The 20,643-nt window shown below is 45.8% G+C and overlaps 1 protein-coding gene across 3 annotated transcripts; it reads right to left on the bottom strand.

Moving 5' to 3' along the window:
• Positions 1 to 1,323: 1,323 nt before the first annotated feature.
• STX2 (syntaxin 2) lies at positions 1,324 to 18,299 on the bottom strand. 3 transcript variants are annotated; one of them, XM_054645794.2, is made up of 11 exons: positions 18,154 to 18,299; positions 11,887 to 11,958; positions 11,265 to 11,364; positions 9,801 to 9,875; positions 9,315 to 9,388; positions 8,974 to 9,082; positions 7,493 to 7,566; positions 7,256 to 7,393; positions 5,805 to 5,915; positions 4,703 to 4,763; positions 1,324 to 3,401 (listed from the first exon to the last, which is right to left on the bottom strand). In XM_054645794.2, exons 1-11 carry the CDS (start codon positions 18,181 to 18,183, stop codon positions 3,247 to 3,249), a joined length of 999 nt encoding a protein of 332 aa, XP_054501769.1. In that variant the 5' UTR covers positions 18,184 to 18,299; the 3' UTR covers positions 1,324 to 3,246. The 3 variants fall into 3 exon arrangements, with proteins under 3 accessions (XP_054501769.1, XP_054501767.1, XP_054501766.1); XM_054645791.2 differs by having other exon boundaries at positions 3,262 to 3,401; positions 4,636 to 4,763; XM_054645792.2 differs by lacking the exon at positions 4,703 to 4,763.
• Between the last annotated feature and the right edge of the window lie 2,344 nt (positions 18,300 to 20,643).

The raw sequence follows: 20,643 nt of genomic DNA, 5'->3' as shown, positions 1-20,643 counted from the left end.
TCCCAAAATGAAAATAAACTGCAAGTCAGGCTTCAGCTCCAGTGAGAGGAATGCTGACAGGAACATCAGAGGAGTAATGAATGTATGGAAATATTCCAGTTCACAGGAATGAAGCCAGAGCAGCCTTTCACAGGTGCAGCTGCATTTCCCCCTTCATTTCTTCTGTCCCTCGGCAGAGGCCCGAGCCCAAAAGGCCCTGGGCAGCCCAGCTGAGCAGTGATCTTCATGTGACAAACAATGCCCAGAAGAGGGCCCAGATCTGTGCTTCACACTCAGCACCAAAATGTGACGTTTTCCTAAACAAAAAATGTGCAAAGTAAACAGAGAAAATTGTATGGCAACATCCTGAATTATTGAACGGCCAGCTATGCAGAACAAACATAATTAAAGGGTCTCATTATCTTCTAAATAATCATTGTAAATAATGCTTTAGATAATTACTTCATTAGTTCTCAAAACACTGGCTTTTATTCTCCTCTGAGATTCTACCCACTAACTCTACTCTGAATAAATTGCCAAAAGGGAAAATCAAGAGCAGAGCAAGCGTGTGAGCTGGAAATGCAGTGTGTGCTTGTATGAACTGATTGGAACCCAGGATGTTTTGAAATGGGTTTTTTGCAGCTTTTCAGACGGTTAGGAGCAGTTTGTTGGGATTTTTTAATGTGTGTATTTGTATTTCTTCCTTCAGCTGCTGGCTGCTCAGCCAGGCTCCCGTGCTTGCAGCTCTCAGCTGATGCTGCAGAGGGGACTGGAGCTCAATTGCTGTCACTAAATACACTCCAGAGCCCAGAGCTTCTCTCTGCACTCAGGCCCAGACTGGTCTGTGCTGGACTCAGAAATCCCAGGGAAGCCTGGAAGAACACAGCTAGAATGAATTGTGTTTCCTGAGAGCCTTCCCGACCCACTGAAATTTGCAGCACCAAGGGCACAGGCTGGGAGGGAGCTCTGAGTGCAATGGCTTTGGCTGACCCCTGCCAGCAGCCAGAGGCTTTGCTTTCCCCCTTCTGCATGTAAAACCCCAAAAACCTCACTGCTGTCAGACTGTCCCAGGAGCTGCCACAAATATTTCTGTATGAAGAGAGCACTCACTCACTGCAGCCTCGGGGTTTCCTACATTGACACTTCTCTTAAAATCTTCCCCATGGGCACAGCTCAAATTAACATATCCCATTGTTTTCTTCACAATTATCTCCACACCTCTCTTGCTAAGAAGCTGCAGAGAAGATGCCACCTTACCCTGTGTTTGCTGTAAGCCAGTGCCAACACTCTGGAGCATTCCTGGGGCGCCAGGAACAGCAGGGACACAAAGCAGACACAGCAGGCTCGCTGGATGAGTTTATTAGTGCATAGGTTAGAGATTTACTCCCCTCCGACCTCCAAACAAAGAGGCCCATGTGAAAAGGTCTGTTTTGCTTTAAAACAAACTCATTGAGGCAGCTGTTCAACAAGAAGTAAAAACTGTGGAGTAGCCTATTCCAATTTCTGGTCTTGATGGGCAGATTACTGCATTACAGAGAGAAAAATTCAACAGGACAGGATTCTGAGGGTCAGTTTACATAACCAGCTGGAAAACAGCAGGAGTGATTTCCCCCCATCTAATTTGCATATCTGTATAAATAATATTTACTGATAAAAATCTAGAAAACTACAGAATAAAAGATATTTACCTAGAATGAGCATTAAGGCAACCAATCCTTCCTTACTTTGCATGTAAACTTCCTCCCAAACATCAGTGAGCATTCTGGACTCAGAGGTAAAAGAAATTTGTTCATTGTTGAAGCCGAGTTTTTCAAGCGACTTCTTTAGGGCTGACTTGAAAAGAGACCAATAATAATAATAATAACAATAATAATGATAATAACAATATTGTTTTCTTCTTTAAACATGTTTGACATCTGAATAGCTCCAGCATATTCACAGTATACCTGGACAGCAAAGCAGGAATATTCATACACACAAGAGGAACTGTAAACTTTGCTGAATTTTGTGAAGCCTGAATTCTCCCTTACTGAGTAACTTTGATCTCAGACACTTCCAACAAAACCTAAGTTTAAGGACTCTAAACTGGTAGGACTGAGTTACTGCAAGTCAGCATGAGAGCTGAATATCTGAACACATCGATGAGTACAGTTTAGATTATGTTTAAAAAGGCACAAATCATCCTCTCCTCTACTTCTCTTAGAGTGTAAAAGTATCTACATATCTACATGGATATGCTTAAACAACGAGGAGTCACAAACCCAAGTTACAAATATTTTACACACAAAAATACAAAAATAACCTGTAACACTAAATGCAGTTATTTGGGTACATTTGAATTCTCTGAAGCTTTCAAGTGGTGCAAGCTGGCATTACAAAGGCATGTGTACACCAAAACACTTCATCCATGTTATAGCCACACACATTTCATAACAAATCAGTGTCTTAGTTTGTATTAAGTTTCAGACTCTTCTGGGGGAGCTCATCCCCCTGTGTTATATTCATACATCAACATTAGCAAACTCCAGAACAAGGAAACTTGATTTGGCTTTACAAAGTCATTTTTGTCATATTCATGTAAGCAATAAGGCTAAACTGATCCATGTTTCCTTTGCACAAGAACTACCTGTAAAATTACCTGCCCAAGTGCAAATTCAGCATTTCAGAGCTGTATGCTTTCTCCAGAAATGTTGCAACTAACTTTTTATTAACCATGAAGGAAGCATTTAAAGCAGTTAACCTTGACAGAAAAAATTAAAAAACTGGCAAGTGTAAAAAAGCTTTTTTTCGTTTTTCTTCTCAAGTAATGCACTAGGCAGTTAAAGGAGTAGTCCTTTCAGGATAAGGTATTTTAGCACTTGTTGGAGAAAAAGCATAAGGTTTAAATAGGTTAAGGTGACTAAATAATTAATACACTTAAACACAAGGCTACATCTCATAAAAATATTCACAAGAGTGCTAACAAAGGCAGCACTGGCAAGGTACTTAAAGTCATGATTAGAGTTAGGTTAGCAATAGGAAAAAAAAGCCAAACGCTCAAAACTCAATATATTGTCTCTCAACTCCCTACTGCAACTGTAACACTGAGATGTGAAAAAACCCGAAGTTACTTTAGGTCAAAACCAAGTTTCAGTCTCACAAGTGTCTAGTTTATGCTGTAAAATCCACACACCCCCTGATACATTCTGATCTTCATTTGTGAGTAAACATTAAGAGTGATTCTGCTTTCACTTTTAGCCATTAGTGACAGGTCATCGTGGTAAGGCATCATCTGTGGAAAAGGTTTGGTTTCACTGAAGATGTTTTGGAGTTCCTGAAGTTTGGTAACTCTTGGAATGTGCTTGCTAGGACAGAGTTGTTGCTAGGATAATTCCAAGTATCAGAAGCAATACAGTTACACATATTATTATGAACATCAATTTCTGCAGGGAAAAAAGAGAAAAGTTAAGATTGAAATACTTTGTCAGAAACAGAATGAAATATATTCAGAGCCACAGCAAGACTGACACCCCGGCTGAGTGCTGGGATTTTCTTCCTAAGCAGTAATCACTGCTATGATTTCCTGTTTCTAACACACATGTAGCCATAGTCCCAGGACAGAGCATCTGTGCAACATTTCCCTATGTTCCTGTACAGAATATTGGCTATTACTCATGCCCAACTCCTGCAAACATAATGACAGACAGATGTAGGTCAACTCTAAGTCGCTGCTCACTGCCACCCTCCTTGGACAAATATTTGCAGCCTGCTCAAGCCCTTACAGCTGCACCTGAGTGGAACTCACCAGGTCAGTAAAAACTCTGCAGACAGTAGCTCAGAGAGCTGAAGGGTTAAAAAAGGAGAGATGCTGCTGTGCAAATGCTTCAGGGTGTGGCTGGGGCAGGTGTTCCTGACTGCAGGTAATGACACATGAATTCTGCCCCCCTCCCACACACCAGAGCTGAGAAGGATCTCCAGCCCCCAACCACAAACCTTGTGGATGTTAAGGGTGTTAGTACAGAAATGGGAATTTCTGATGAGCTGTCTGAACTGGGCCCTGCTCCTGGTGCTCTGGGTGCAGCTCTGGGCATGCTGCAAGCTGCATCCTGCTGCACCCACCCACAGCAGGGAGCTGCTACTGCCTGCTTGGCCTGGCCAGGCACTGTCTGGGTGGGAAATGGGACTTCACTACAGAACAACACGGACACTGAGACAAATCCCATGTCCTAAACACACTGTTATCATCTCCCACTGTTTCATTAGGCTAGCATTAATAAACAGCTTCAAAGTAAGAAACGGAAGATGTTCTCCAAGCCGTAATAGCCAAGTTCATGGCTGCAGACATCTAAAAGCTCTACTTAAACCCACAGAAACCCCCACTGGATCAAGTCCCAAGTGTCCTTAGTATTCCAGAGTGTTGCTGATGTGAACTTCAGCACAAAAGCAGTAACTGCAGGAGCTGGGAGCCAGCCCTGGCTGCTGGCTGCCACCTCCTGCTCTGAGTGCCCTGGCAGGTCCCAGCAGGGTCCCTGCACAGCCACAGCACACACAGGACCTGCCAGGGTCCTGCAGGGTGACAGAGCAGGGACACCAGGGCACTGGGCGGACAGGAAGGGGGAGCAGAACGAGACAGAGAACACAAGAGCCAAATTAGAAATTAGTTGATTAGTTACTTACTGCCACAGTGGCAGGAAGCCATGCATGCTGAGGTTATCCAAGCATCACCGAATACCCACAGACAAACCAATTATTAGAGCTACTATGGCAATCAACACCACTGACACAATGATAATTATCACCATTTTCTGTCAAAAAAACAAGGCAGTGTAAATATTAGGCACATTAACACTTGCATTTATGTTCAATTTTTCAAGCAGTTTTTAGATCCACAAGCACTTTCATTAAAGCCTTCCATATTCTTAAATTGAGATAAATTTATCTGTATAATCTTGCAAATGTAAGAATTAAGGTTTTTAAACAGGTAAACTCATGGATTAATGCCTGTACAGTTATCAGAGAGGACACAAGCCCCATTTACATGGACATTAATTGGGCTCTTTGAACACTTTGAAAAGATCTTTTCTAAGGGATCAGATGTGTTATCTCTGGGTGGATCTCCATCTATAGAAAATGAATTATTCCCTCAAATCCAGCTCACCAGAATGAGCCTCACCCAATTGCACAGCACATCAGAAGGGGAAATTGGAATGCAAAAATAAACTACTTAGTAGTCTGATATCAGAATATATTACTTGGTGGCTGATGGGAAGAAAGATACTGAAACAAAGCAAGTGCCCTGGAAAGTGCCAGAACCTTCCTTTGAAATCAAGCCCTTCACAAATTCAGTGTCTGGCACAATGCCACACCCTTTCCAGAGGGAAGATTCCCCTAATTTATCTGAAATCATTAAAAATCAAAGCAGAATTTTTAAAAAATAAGCCTGTTCAGCAAAATCACTTTTATTTTTTTCTGCTAGCAAATTGATTTTATAGCTTTAAATTCAGGTAAGTTCACTTGTGATAAACAGCCAGAAACTTTTAAGGATATTTAGAATCGGAATAACTTAAGGTATTGTGAAAGCTGATAAGAAAAAGATGGGAATTCATCCACTGAAATAATACATTAATTCTTCTTTTGGGGTTTTTACACCCTGTAATAGCAGTTCTGAGTGGAAAACTGTGAACAACCCTTAGGTGTGCATGATCTGTTCTCACAGTCCCAGAAGTGTCTGTCCTCTGCTGGTATTATAAATTTTCAGTATTAACTACAGCAAAGCCATTCACATTGGAAATGCTGCTGTGCTACATTAAAATAGTGCCGAGCACAATGACAGAAAGACAACATACCCTGCGTGCTTTGCTTTGATATTTAACTGCCTTCTTTGTCTCTTCCTTTGCATGCTCCACATAATCTGTGGCATTCATCACGTTCTTCTCTATGTTGTTGATCATTTCTCCCTTAAAATGGAATTTTGAAGGAAAACCAAGTTATTGGAATGCACAGATCTTTGTTTAATCAATCTAAAAGAAAGGCTCTAGAACATCAAGAACTACTTCCACAGTCAATGATGCACACACTGGGGATGGCATTTGTTCTGGCTGGGATGTGAAGGAAGAAGGGAATGAGAAGCAAGGGCTGCCAGTTCTGAGGAACCAGGAACGTTCATGAGCGGGGCAGGTGAGTTTCTCCCTGTGCAGAACAGAAGAGAGCACCTGCAAACATCCCTGGTGTGCAGGGAGCGAGGGAGGGAGGCCCCAGCAGCCACAGCTGAGTGGCACACTGGGATCAGAACCCTGAGAGGCTGCAGGGGGACAGGGGGACACCCCCTGCCTCCACACAAGGTCCCTCAGCTGTCGGGGAGGACACACATGTGAGCTGCTCGGGGACTGGGGTGTCAGGGCATGACAAACTCAAACCAATTATGAGCAATGGCGTTGGGCAGTGAAATGGAGGACTGGTGAAGGATGACAGCAAATATGTTACCTGGGTCTCTGTCCAGCAGAAGAAATAATCAGCAGCAGGAAACAGCAAAGCATTACAGAATGATGCACAAGTAACTTCTGTTTGTGTGTAATTCAAAAGAAACCTGCTACCAATTTCTCTTGGCTGTACATTTAATATCAAAACAACAAAGGACTTCTAGAACAAAACCCAATCACAAAAACAGGCAAGCTCCTCTAACTTGCTTTTCAGGCAAGTTTCTCTTTAACACTATTCTTTTCTCTTTCCTGCAGAAGTCAAACCATTTTAACATCAAGGTTAAGAATACTTTTGTTGGATAATTGGTATTTAAAGACTAAAAGTAGAACAGATTTATGTGCATGTCAAGACAAAGCCTATGAATACTTGAAGGACTTGTCAAGCCCTTTACATTCATGTTGGTGAACACAGAACTGCACTCCTGCATGAGGTGCAAGGTGCACACAGCCTTGCTGACACACATGTTATTCCACTGAGGCTGAGAACCCAAAATCCCCAAAGAATTAACAACATTCCACAAGATAGGTTTTCTTACTTAAACATGCCCAGAGATGTTCCAGCATATGGCAATTAATCAAATTGGAAAAAATATTAAATATACAGACTGGAAGGCAAGTCTGTGGTCAGTTACTGAAAGGGTAAGGACATTGAGATGGTCAATTTGTCCACAACAAAACAAGGAACATCCTAAATTGATTTCCATGTACTTTAATCACAGTCTAGGATCACAGAGCCACTCTAAATCTGCACTACCTGAACTTCATCAGCTGCTCTGCCCATGGCACGGGAGGAGCGAGGCCAGGCCAGCCCCACGTACCTGCGTCTCCACAAACATGGCCATGTCCATGAACAGCTCGTGCAGCTCCCGGATGCTGGACTCCAGCCTCATGATGTCCTTGTGCCGGGACTCGATCTCGTTCAGGGCCTGCCGGGTGATCTGCGAGTCTGAAATGATCTGGGACAGGGACAGGGGGACACAGGGACAGCCTGAGCGCCAGCAGCCTCCGGGAGCAGGCAGCAGGGCAGCGACAGGCGATGGCCCAGAAATACGTACATCAGAGGTGAAAATGGAAGGATTACCGCTCTCCAGCATCTCCTCCAGCTCCTCGTCAGTGGTGGTCTTTCCGGCTGGGATAAAAACAACAATTAGCAGGAGAGGCTAATGACAAACTTGAAAAGCACATTTTTTACTTTGAAAAGTAAAATTTTCTTGTAATTTGCCAGTTCCCCTGTTAGCATTCCCCATTTCAGCAATGTATATAATCATTTCTACAGAGCATATTAAAAAAAAAGACTAATTTTAGGCACTTTTTAGACACTTTCCAAGGTAGAGACACTTTCCAAGACGCTTTCCACTGTGCTTCAAAGTAAAGTCAGGAACCTTTCTAAATACTCCTAATAATGAATTGGAAGCAAGTCATATGTGAGTCAGTCAACAAATAATTAAAGCACATATAACAGCAGCACTGATTTCATGCCAGATGAAGTGTCCTTGTAGACAAAAATGGAACCACATAAAAAGAGCTGTTATCCCGTTAGCCATGTTAATTTTGGAATGGCTTTTAATAACACTTGCTGTTTCAGAATGCAGCTTTTCTTAATGCTTCATTTAAAGTTGCAACATTGGAAGTAAATGAAGCAAAGGAAAAAGATAATTTCTTTAATAATTTTCAATCTAAAGGAAATTATTGAGTTTTCTCTCTTTTCTTTACAGCTGTTCTGAAAAGAGTAATATCAAGGAGTTTGTGCCATGCAGTAAAATTGTTTCTTTTCTCTCACACGCTGTGAGATGCTGTCCAAGATCTCTGAGGCTTTATACACTGATGGATAAGGAACAAGGGGGCACTACCAACAAGTAACTGGTTGGTTTGAACAAGGGGGCACTACCAACAAGTAACTGGTTGGTTTGAACAAGGGGACACTACCAACAAGTAACTGGTTGGTTTGAACAAGGGGGGGGCACTACCAACAAGTAACTGGTTGGTTTGAACAAGGGGGCATTACAAGTAACTGGCTGGTTTGAACAAGGGGGCACTACCAACAAGTGTAACTGGTTTGTTTGAACAAGGGGGCACTACCAACAAGTGTAACTGGTTGGTTTGAACAAGGGGACACTACCAACAAGTAACTGGTTGGTTTGAACAAGGGGACACTACCAACAAGTAACTGGTTGGTTTGAACAAGGGGACACTACCAACAAGTAACTGGTTGGTTTGAACAAGGGGGCATTACAAGTAACTGGCTGGTTTGAACAAGGGGGCACTACCAACAAGTGTAACTGGTTTGTTTGAACAAGGGGGCACTACCAACAAGTGTAACTGGTTGGTTTGAACAAGGGGGCACTACCAACAAGTGTAACTGGCTGGTTTGAACAAGGGGGGGGCACTACCAACAAGTAAGTGACTGGTTGGTTTGAACAAGGGGACACTACCAACAAGTAACTGGTTTGTTTGAACAAGGGGGCACTACCAACAAGTGTAACTGGTTGGTTTGAACAAGTATCAGGTCGGTTTTGGGGCAGCCAGGCTCACTCACTGATCTCCAGCTGCCTCTGGATGCGGCCCTTGCTGCGCTCCCGGAACAGCGTCTGCGTCTCGTTGTACTCGGTCATCACCTCCACAAACTTGTGTGCCAGCACCGAGTGCTGCAGGGGACAGGGGGACAGACACAGGGACAGAGCATCAGGGAGGGACAGCAGGGACAGACAGGGGTGTCAGAAAGGGCCATTTCTGTCACACAGCAACAGCTCTGCACAGCACCTCCCAGTGGCACTCGCAGCCCTACAGAGCAGCACAGGAGCTCTGACATGAGTTCAGGGCACTTAAATTCATTCTCCACAGAACCCCCTGATTTTCTTTAGGCTGCAGGGAGCCTACCTGTGTTTTTCTGATCCTGAGGTCCACTGATGTCCGATTGGCATTTTCACCCTGATCAAAGCTCTGCTCAATAGCTGGGAACAACACAAGAGTACAGAGTCAGTGTCAGTTATTTAACAGCTCAACTGCTTTGTAAATATTATTATTACTTTTTAAAGGTACAAGTTCCCCAGAGACGTAACATTTCAGGGAAGAGGGGTGGCATATACAAGTAAAATTTTAAAATAATTGTGGTAATTGGTAGAGATCTTTAAACACAGTAACTGCTTCAATCATACTCTTAACAGAGTCACATTACTGTCCATTACACTGGAAAAATTTTAAAAGGTGTCATTTTGCAGTTAAAGTTAATCTTCTTCCAAAATATCATCTCCCCAAAAAGCACTTCAGGTGCAGCAGACATTTCCCTATGGAGGAATTACTTTGCATTGTCATTTTCTAGGTAATTTCTGAAAGCAAGGAGTTTCACTTGTCCTCACAACTTACCCTTTAACCTGGCCCGGATTTTATTAGCAATCTTCTTGATTTCCTCATTTAGTTCTTCAAGTTCTTCCTTTGTTCCTTTTAAAAAAATATATTTTTTGAACCGTTAATGATTGATTATATTAAGTCAGCAAGTCTACAAATCCACCTTGTAATCTCAGAATTTCATTCAGTACAACTCCTAAATTACTGTTTTTGTAACAGCAACCATCAAGTGCTTCCTTCTCATGACAGGCTTACACCTGGGCAGTATTATTATTACCAAATCTTCAACTAAACCAGGTGACAAACAGTTTTGTTCACACTTTCAGGGTAATGTCAATTTGCTAGTCAGAAAATAAATGCTCCTGAGTTGTAAGTGCAGGTGAAAGCAGGGATTTTTCTCCCGTTTTCTGTGAGTGCTGTGTCCCATGTGTGCAGTGCTTTAACACTCAGTGACACACCTGTGCCAGGCAGCACCTGGGACATTCTGAGGCTTCCAACAGAGCATTCACAGGGAGCTGTGCTCATCCCCAAGAACACGGGGAGCTGTGCTCATCCCCAAGAACAGGAACATGGAGAGCTGTGCACATCCCCAGAACACGGGGAGCTGTGCTCATCCCCAAGAACACGGGGAGCTGTGCTCATCCCCAGAACACACACTGCTCACAGGTGCTGCCATTGAACAGCCAGGTGGGCCCTGGTTAAACCCCAGACCCTGAAAAAGCAGCTGCAAAATCAGCTGTGGGAATGCAAACACTCACCAAGGAAAACAGGACAAAATAACACCCCAAATTCAGTTTCCACCACTGAGATGAAGTCACAAGATAACTGGCAAGGCAGCATTGCAACATTCACACAACAAACACCTCAGCATCTTTTGTTCCCTTTTCTCTGAGCCCTGCCCAGGAGCACAGACAAGGCTGGGCCAGGGACAGGGCCAAGCTCTGGGCAGGGGCCCTGAACTTCCCAGTTCTGTATGGGAGAGCACAACTGCACTTCCAGCTCTGGGGTAAAGCCTCTGAAAATGGGGCTGCACGTGGAACTGCAAGCTCTGCAGTGGAACTGCACGTGGAACTGGCAGCACTGCAGAGCAGCTGGCCCTGGTGCCACACAGGACCCTGGCCCCACACAGGAATAAAGATCTGAGAGCACAAACTGCAGCTAACAACTTCAGCATTTCCACAGATTAGAAGAAACCTAAGCAACCTCTCTGCTTCAGAAGGAAAACACCCATATTAAACTGAGTTTTGGTCTAGGATAATGGAGAAATATTCTGAATACACATTTTTTTTAAATTATACTTTAAAAAGGTCAAAATAAACAAACGAAAGTATTAATTCAAATTAAAAATGAAAATGTTTACTTAGCGTTACATTTTGCATTCTGAACATCTGAAGTTCTATTCTTATGGACAGCTAAAATATGCAAACAATATTTCAGAATATCTAGCCACACTTATGTGACATCTTAAAAATTATTGCTCACTTCCTTCAGGATTTGGTGCTGACAGAATAATGCTGTGCTGCTTCTTCACTTCTTCCACATTTTGTGCTATTTTTGCTATGTTATTTCTGATTTCCTCAACCTAGAGGAAGAGAAATATGACAAAGAAGACATTAGAATAATTTAGGGGAAATCTTTTTTAAAAAAACCAAAAAAACCCCTGCTAATAAAACCCAAACTATTTCATCTGTAAGTAGTAGTAGATTTCATCAGAAAGAAATCCCAGCAGAAATGTCAACATTTAAACAGTCTGTAATTATTTTTTTTAAACTAAAACCCAGTATTGGTAATAGCAAATATATTCTGAATGGCCAAAAACTCAAGTGCTAATATTCCTAATAAAAAACTATTTCAAAATTTCATTAGCAAATTTCTTGTTGACAGCAAATTAAAAACATTTCTCTGCAATAAACACAGAAAATACCCTGAAATAAACTAACAAAGCATTAGCAACATTTGTTTTGGCATATAATTATCAACCATACTGGGGAGGATGTGTAGATGAATTGTTAAACCTGAAATTAACTGAAATTTATTTACTGAAATTAAAAGGCACAGAGAAGAAATACTCAGTCTTCAATCCATGTGAAAACTGTAACTTTACCTGTTGGAAGAAATCATCCATAAAATGGTCTTTCTCGATGATAACTGTCTCCCCATCTTCATTTCCTTTATACTGTAAAAGACAACAAGCACAAATCTGTGACACTGACCCCAGGACATGCTCTGAGGAAACCCCAGCCCTGCCACTCTGCTGCAGCACACACATCTCCATCACCAGTCTGCAAAGCCAGGGAAGGGCTGCAATCTAAAAGCAAACCAGCAGAGAAGCCCCAGGAGTCAGGAGACTCCTAGAGAGCAGTGACTGAGTGCTGGGAGCCCCTGTGCCCCAAGGGCAGCAGCCCAGGGCAGCCAGGACAGAGCCCATGCCCAGCTCTGCCCCTGCCCAGCGCTGCCAGCCCGCACCAGGGCAGCCCCAGTCAGCCTGCACCAGGCCAGAAATGCCCCATTCCCACCAGGACAGCCCCAGTCAGCCTGCACCACACCAGAAATGCATCCTGACATGGGTGAGACACCCAGGCTCTGCCCCATTCCCACCAGGGCAGCCCCAGCCAGCCTGCACCACACCATAAATGCATCCTGACATGGGTGAGACACCAGGCTCTGCCCCATTCCCCAGCCCAACCCACGGATCCCAGCTTTTATCACAGGTAAAGACACAATTCATGTGCATCATAGAAGGAAAAGAGTTCAGCCTTCTCTTCTTTCATTCCCTCCTGGAGCACAGACTGTTTGAAGTGCAGTGGGTGAAAATTAGAACAAAATGTTACCCTTAACAAACAGTCAGCAGGTTATCTGTTAGAAAAGAACAAGCTACAAGATAATTGTCATTAAGGGACTTTCATTACAAGACACCTTTCTTTTCTTACAAGGCCATCTGATCTCCTAACACCCACTTTCTGCTCCTAACCTCTGATCCTATTACCCAAGAAGTTTAGTTCTGGTTTTCTTAAATTACAGGAGATACACGCATTGTTTGCATGACAATTCTGAATTTAATCCCGTGTCAAACACTGCTATTATCTTATAAAGAAGTTACTGTCAATTAACACAATGTAGGAGTGGCCCAACCCTCAGGGAGAAGTTACAGACTCGGTGCCAGCTCCTCTCCTGCAAACGCAGGGAATGCACAAAGCCCCGGGGCAGAGCCCAGCTGGGTTTGTGCTCTGGGGAAACAAAGATGCCCCAGGAGAAACACGGGCAGGAGATGTCAGTGCCCTCCCGGACCCACCACCAGGGCTCGGTAACTTACTCATGTTGGGAGATAGCGCCAGAACTCCAATTATCTGTCCTCACAGATTGCCATCAATTAACAGCCTTGCTCAACACAAACAAGGGAGGAAGTCTGTGCCCCAAGGAGTCAGCCACAACTTTACCATTCCCAAGACTGCGCTGCTACCAAGCCTCAAGCTCTAAGTTAATGTTTAAAAAGGAGCTACACTTTAAAGACACTTAATTTCATTATCTGTGCAGAAGAACTATCTATGTTTGTATTTACTGAGTAAAGGATAATTCTTCTGCTTGTTCATACTGCATCCTGTATTTAGCTATTTGAACTAAAAATAATGAAAATACCATCTACTAAGGGATTCAGAATGTCAGCTTTTAGTTGGATCAGATCAGTAACACCTGAGTGAATCCTGAATGAATGAAAGACAGCAATGTGACTCAGAAATGTGGAGATGCTCAGCTGGGAGGCAGCTGACCATGACTCCCAGCCCACAGCCTGTGCCACGTGTATTTCACTGTCCCACTTGGGGGCAGTGATACCACTGACAGATCAATTTGTTCAAGGATTTATGGACAGCCTACCTCAGTCATCAGCACTTGAGACACCTGAGAAGTCTGTCAGCCTCTGTTCTCTGTATTCTTAAATAATCTCTTACCTAAAATGCAGCTAATGTGCTGACTCTCTTCAACTGCTGTGACCAAGAACTCCCTTTTATCGGAGTTTAGCAGAAGCACACTGCTCTCCCTGGACTTCACCTCCCCCGTACAAGCAGTATCACAAGAAGCTGATAAAAAGTCTCACGTCAATGCCAAGTGCAATCTAATAAACTCTGTTTGCAGCTCATACCTTGACCTTGGGACTCCAAGTCTGGGACACCCAGCTCCATAAACATTCAGGGACTGTGAAATCCATCCAGCCTCAGCAGGGTTTGTGCTGCTGTGGCTGGGGCAGGGTTAACTCTCTCCCCAGCACTGGCACGGGCTGTGTTTGGGCTGTGTTTGGGATTTGTGCGGGCCAGGGCTGATGAACAGGGACATTTCATTACAGACCTACAGAGGCAGGGCCTTTCCTGCTCCCCTCCAAGGGGACTGGGGGCACGGGTGGGAGCAGCTGTCCCCAGGGGACCCAAGGGACATTGCAGAGCACATGGCATCATGCTCGGTGCATGAAGCTGCAGCAGGAAGGAAGGGGGGCACCTTTAGTGTTCAGGCATTGTCCTCCCAAGCCACTGTTATGTGTGCCAGCTCTGCTTTTCTGCCCATTGGAAGTAGGAAGGAATTCCTTTTCCTGCTTTGCTTGCGTGCAGCTTTTACTTTACCAGTTAAACTGCCTTTATTCTCAATCCATGAGTTCTCTCACTTCTGGAATTCTGCCCCATGCCACCGGGGCGAGCGAGGGAGCAGCCGTGTGCTGCTCTGGCTGCCAGCAGGGTTAAACTACAGAAATCCTCAGCATATCATGAGATTCTCACCAATGTCATTTCTCAGCTCCAAGCAGAAGCTATCCTGATGGTTTATGAAGCTTCTGTCACTCCCACTGCCTTACAGAACTGCAGAAATAACCCAGTCTGGAGATCTCTTTGTAATGACTGACCTCTGGAACTGGAAACAGCTTTTGACTGAAAAACGTGACTGTTCTTGCCCTTGAGGCTCCGTCCAAGGCCGCAGTTTCTCAGAGCAGATCACGTGCAGCTCGCTCCTGTGGCAGGCTGCTGGCCATAGCTGACCATTCTCCAGGGAAGCAGCCCCCAGGAGTACCTCACCAGAGCTACAGCCTCTCCCCACAGTACCCGTGTGCCAGGAACCCTCGTGCCCCAGCAGCCGAGGAGGGCAGGGGCAGGTCAGTCCCTGCCAGCCCCAGTAAAGCAGCTCACAGTGCTCTGAGGGCACGGGCTCACCCTCAGCACCTCCTGTCACAGCTGACCCGGGCATGAACAGCGGCCGGGCTCCTCCTGCTGCAGGCCTCACCCTGGGCTTGCTTCCGCACCACCCCGTTCCACAGCCCCAGCCGCTGTGACCGAGGCATTCCACCTGCTCCTCGACAGCTCTGGGGCCACTGAGACACCAGCCAAGAGAGTGTTTAGGGAAAAATCAATGCACTTCTGGTCCAGCCACAGGTCCTGCTTAAAAAAAGCTGCAGTCAGAGATGAACTTGCAGAACTTGCTGTGTACTACTCATTTTTCAAATATGAACTTGCTATGTACGACTCATTTTTCAAACATTACACGTAACAGATCTTCATTAACACTCATGAGTAAAGAAATATAAAAATCAAGTATTTTAAATGATTCACCTATCAAGCATGAAAACTGGATTCCAGCAGACAGCTCTGCATCCCCTTCAGCACGTCACAAGGGGGAAATTTTGGAGCCATGTGGACTATGCAGCCCAAAGCTGAGATCTAACCCAGCTTGAGCAGAGGTTTATGTCCAACCTCCCTCTGAAATGACAGAACAACAAGGAAGTATGAATAAGTTTTATTACCAGACTTTAAAAGGCAGTCTGTTTGCAATACCTGAAACTAGCTGAAGGTCTGAACATGGATTGGATTGTACTCAGCTGAAGGTCTGAACATGGATTGGATTGTTCAGCTCTTTTAGAGCCCTTTCAGGTGGGCCTGTGTCTGTGAACAGCAAACCACTGAAGGCTGGGAGCACATCTTGCCATCACAGCTAGGTGCTACTCACTTTCTTCTGCCCTAAACACCTACTGTAAACCACTACTGAAAGCAGTGTTTTGGATCAGAGAACCTTTTTATCTTATACTTACTGTGCTCAAAATAACTAAAACCAGTCTGGATTTGCTCAACTGTCCCATTAATTGCATTAAAAGACAATTCCAACAGCTTAAAGAGGTTAATTTGGGCCTGCTTAGAGTAATTTAGAAATGACATTAAAATAACCCCCTGAAGTTGAACAATTACAATTATGGTGGCTGTCTTCTCAAAAAGCACATAGTTTACAAAACTTCTCTGAGCCAAGAAAACAAGAGGAAGCAGCATTATCTGAAGGCTATATAATCTGCATGTCATCAACCACTTCTTTCTCCAGCAACTGTTTAACAGCCTAAACACAGTGCACTGACAAAAATATCTGGCAGTTATGTTAATGTTGTGTCAATGAACCACAAACATTGATAGGCAGCATTTCTCCCTCTTCCTTATAATGATCTAGGAAAAACTAACAGCAAAATGCTTTGCTGGCTGCCCAGTAAAATACAGGAGCACACAAACGAGGAGAGGGGAAATGAGCATTTCTGCTGAAGGCAATGGTGTGCTCAGTTAGAGCAGGCCAGTGCAGGCTGGCATCCTTGGGACCCCTTGTGCAGCACCGAGGCTCTGTGGGGATGGAGAGAGCTGACCCACCTCACCCAGGTGAGGTGTGCCCAAAGGAAACAAGGAAACCCTCATGGTAAGGAAAGAGCTGAGGCATAGCTACTCCTGAAACCTTTGCAGGCCTAGGCCTGTTTGAAAACCACAATGTCTATGTTCTGCTCTTAATGGTTAGCCAAATGCAATGCAATGAAACTACATTAATAAACCTAAACGCTTTGGCAAACAGGCAAGCAAGAGTTAACACGTTATTTCTTTGGATTCACTATTCCTTTTCAGAGCATCTCATCCACATGTCAGGCATCTCTGTTCAAAGCATTCATCCTATAAAAGGAAAACCACTTCACAACATCATTATATTTTTGGTATTTCTGATAAAGATGTAAGATGGAAGCTGCTACTTCAATGAGCTGCCCGTGGAAATGGGAATATCCATCTCCCTTGGATATGCAACTTTACAAAACTTCAGGTCAACTACACACTTCTAATTGTGATGAAACATAGACTAGATCTGCAGTAACTTTAACCTTCCTTTCATGTTCAAATATTTTCCTAATTAGAAGAAAATGTTTAAGTCTCTAAGGTGTTCATTAATTCTGCAGTGGAAATGACATTGATGAGCACATGAAGCACTTCAGCAATACTGGCCCATATAGATTTAAAAAGCAGCCCACTGCAGTAATGTTTTGAGATGTCAAATACTAAAGCTGCCTTACAAATTCCTCTGTTCAGCTGCATTAAACACTTTCAGCCCTGTCAGTGGGGGGTGTGGCAGGGTGTGGAATTGGTTTCTTCCATTTACAGACACAGGACAGGATTAAGTCTGCGGGTACAGAACTATAAATATAAAGCAAATTTGAATCACTGCTGGCTGCCTCATCTATCTAGGAAGTGTGCACCAGCACCGAAATCTGGCCCATGTTCCCACAGCCTGGAAAGGGAATAACTGTACCTGAAAGAAATGACACTGGTGTTTTGGCATGACTCCAAAACATCATTCCTGGTAGAGAAACTGTAATTTAATAATCCTAAAACTCTTCCAATGCCTATTCACCCTTTCAGAGAGGAAGACAAAGAGACTGGTAACTCCATCACTAGAGATGGAGCTTCCAAAATGTGTTTTATGATCCAGAATGAAAGAGCCCCAGACCCGAATGCAGCTCAACACAGCCCAACTTCCACACATATGTGGAGTACTGGGACTATCACAGGAACTCCTGTGCGTTCTCCATTTCCATTCCTTTTCAGGAAAGAAACAAAACAAACCCAAAACAAAAACCCTCAAATATCCTTTTATTCTACCCAAGCCATATCCTGTTGCAGACAGACGGATGCTGCCTGTCCCTAGACTCTCCCTTCTTTTTTAGGATACTGTTTCCAAAGCACAAGTAGGGGAAAGGAAAAGAGCGTATAAACAGAGGCAGCTACCATTTTGTAAACACGCGGAAAATGAGGCTTGCAGAGCGCTTTCCTGCCGCATCACGGCCCGGGAGCTGCCGGGCGGGCCGACCCACCCCGCCACAACCCGGGCGGCTCCGGCGCGGCACCACCGGGGAATTCAGCGCAATTCAGCGCAATTCAGCGCCGCCCGAGGCGCTCGGCAGCGGCCGGGGAGCAGCGGAGCAGGGCGCGCTGCAGACACCGCGGAGGGCGGCACAGAGCCCCGGGATCCCGGCGGGAGCGGGGCCCGCCCGGCCCGCGGAGCCGCCATCCCGCCCGCCCGCCCGCCGCCCCGGGCCCGCGCCCACCTCTGCCAGGTCGGCCAGCCGGTCCTTCATCCCCGCGGCGGCCCCGCGGCGCTGCCGCCCTCCGCGCTGCTTCCCTGCGCGGGGCCCGCCCGCCAGCCCGGCCGCCCACCGCGCACGCTCGGGCCCGGGCCCGCGCCCCGCCCGGCGCCGTGACGTGAGGGGAGGAACGGGCCCGGCTGCCTGGGCACGGGGAGCGGGCACCGAGAGCCGGGACAGGCCCGGCTAAATGAGCACGGGGAGCGGGCACCGAGAGCAGGGACAGGCCCGGCTAAATGAGCGCGGGGAGCGGGCACCGAGAGCCGGGACAGGCCCGGCTAAATGAGCACGGGGAGCGGGCACCGAGAGCCGAGAGCAGGCCCGGCTACATGGGCACGGGAAGCGGGCACCGAGAGCCGGGGCAGGCCCGGCTAAATGGGCACGGGGAGCGGGCACCGAGAGCAGGGACAGGCCCGGCTACATGGGCACGGGGAGCGGGCACCGAGAGACGGGGCAGGCCCGGCTACATGGGCACGGGGAGCGGGCACCGAGAGCGGGGACAGGCCCGGCTAAATGGGCGCGGGGAGCGGGCACCGAGAGCGGGGACAGGCCCGGCTACATGGGCGCGGGGAGCGGGCACCGAGAGCGGGGACAGGCCCGGCTACATGGGCGCGGGGAGCGGGCACCGAGAGCAGACCCGGCTACATGGGCACGGGGAGCGGGCACCGAGAGCTGGCCCGGCTACATGGGCGCGGGGAGCGGGCACCGAGAGCAGGCCGGCTAAATGGGCACGGGGAGCGGGTCCGGCTAAATGGGCACGGGGAGCGGGCACGATAAGCCCGGAGCGGGCACGGCGGGCAGTCTAGCCCCACAGAACGGGCACGATGGAAGGGGCACGGCGGGCAGCCCGGCCCCACAGAACGGGCACGATGGGACAGGCACGGCGGGCAGCCCGGCCCCGGAGAACAGGCAGAGCGGGCGGGCAGGCGGCGGGGCACGGCCGGTGTGGCACCGCTCCGGAGCGGGCCGGGCACCGCAGAGCCTGTGGACGCGCTCCTGCCATCCGCAGGGGTCTGTACGAGCGGGGCTCACGGAGAAATCCTCGGTGCGGGAGAGCTGCGGTGCGCACCAGGGAATTCCCATCCCACGGGGAATCGTAACTCGGTTGTGGGAGATTGTCACGAGAGAAGGAGCTGTAACAAGTGCGGTCTGGTTATTTTTTGGTGGTCCAGGCTTGTGTGAAAGGCCCGAGGGTTTGTAGGGCAGAGCGTGCAGGGGCTGTGGAAGGCAGTGCTCCTTCTCACATCTCCAAACGCTCTGGACCTGCTGCCTTTTGTGTGTTTACCTGTGCCACACTTGCTAAGTCTGCTCACAGCTGACCTAAGATACAGGAAACGTAAAGGCCTTTTAAAAGTAATTCTTCTGCTGATTACCTGCGGATCTCACGGACTCTCATCTTTTAGGCAGTGATCTAACACCGCTGAAGTGTTTTGCTGCCTTTGCTGAATGTGGAGCAGATGTTTTGTGCATCCTCTGAACTGAACGCTTAATTATACGTGCCGATGAAACAGATGCTAAAAACTCGATTCCATATGGTAATTTATCTTTTTAACAATAAAATAAGTGTTTGCCAGGAGCTCAAATGCTATGATAATGGATTTTTTAATTATTCCAAATTACAGTGTTGATAGCTTGCAGGGAAAATGTATTTCACTAATAAATTTACAATATTAAGAAATAACTAAAGCACAGTGAGTGTTACATACACAGTTACAGATTGCTTTTCCCCCCATGTTTATATCTTCCCCCCATCTTTAAAACTGCCAAACTCCACTAATGTGGCTTTATGGCCTCCTATTTATAAACACATTCCTGTTTGTCGAAAGAAGAGGTGGAATTCACAAGGGTTTTACCAGGATAGTATTGTGCTGAGAAAAATAAGAGTTGCATATTCTGAAAAAATAATCCTGACACCTAGAGGCGCTCAGCAGAAGTGCTAGAAACCACACAAACCCAACTCCTCTCAAAAAGGGAAGGCAAATTCAACGTGCCAGTGATTTTTCCAAGCAAATCTCATGCAATATTTGGATTGGCATTACACTATCCAATAAGCAATAATTACGGAACACGCCAGCCGCTCTTGTAAAGCTTTGTGTATATTTTGTGTCTATGTCAGAGGAAATTAACAAGAAATAAACTACATTTGTATGTATCAGCTGCCATGAAATACTCTCCTTGTCAATTACGTTCATTCAGATATATGTAAAAACATATCATTTATTTATTCTAGATTATGGGGACAGCAGCAAAGATAATAAAGGTCATTTAAGTATACTGGATCAAAAAAAAAAACCAGAGCCCTTAAAAATCAGAGTGAACCCATGAGCTTGGTATTTATAGACATATGCAAAACTTGTACGTTCTTTGAAAGTCAGTTTTTAAACAAGTTTTTTTCACTGATTTTGGACTGAATTTTGAGATCTTGGAGAATTATTCTAAATGCAAGGCTTACAG

Source organism: Agelaius phoeniceus, chromosome 18 (genome assembly GCF_051311805.1).
Source record: "Agelaius phoeniceus isolate bAgePho1 chromosome 18, bAgePho1.hap1, whole genome shotgun sequence".
Taxonomy (NCBI): Eukaryota; Metazoa; Chordata; class Aves; order Passeriformes; family Icteridae; genus Agelaius; species Agelaius phoeniceus.
This window is presented reverse-complemented; position numbering and strand designations above follow the sequence as displayed.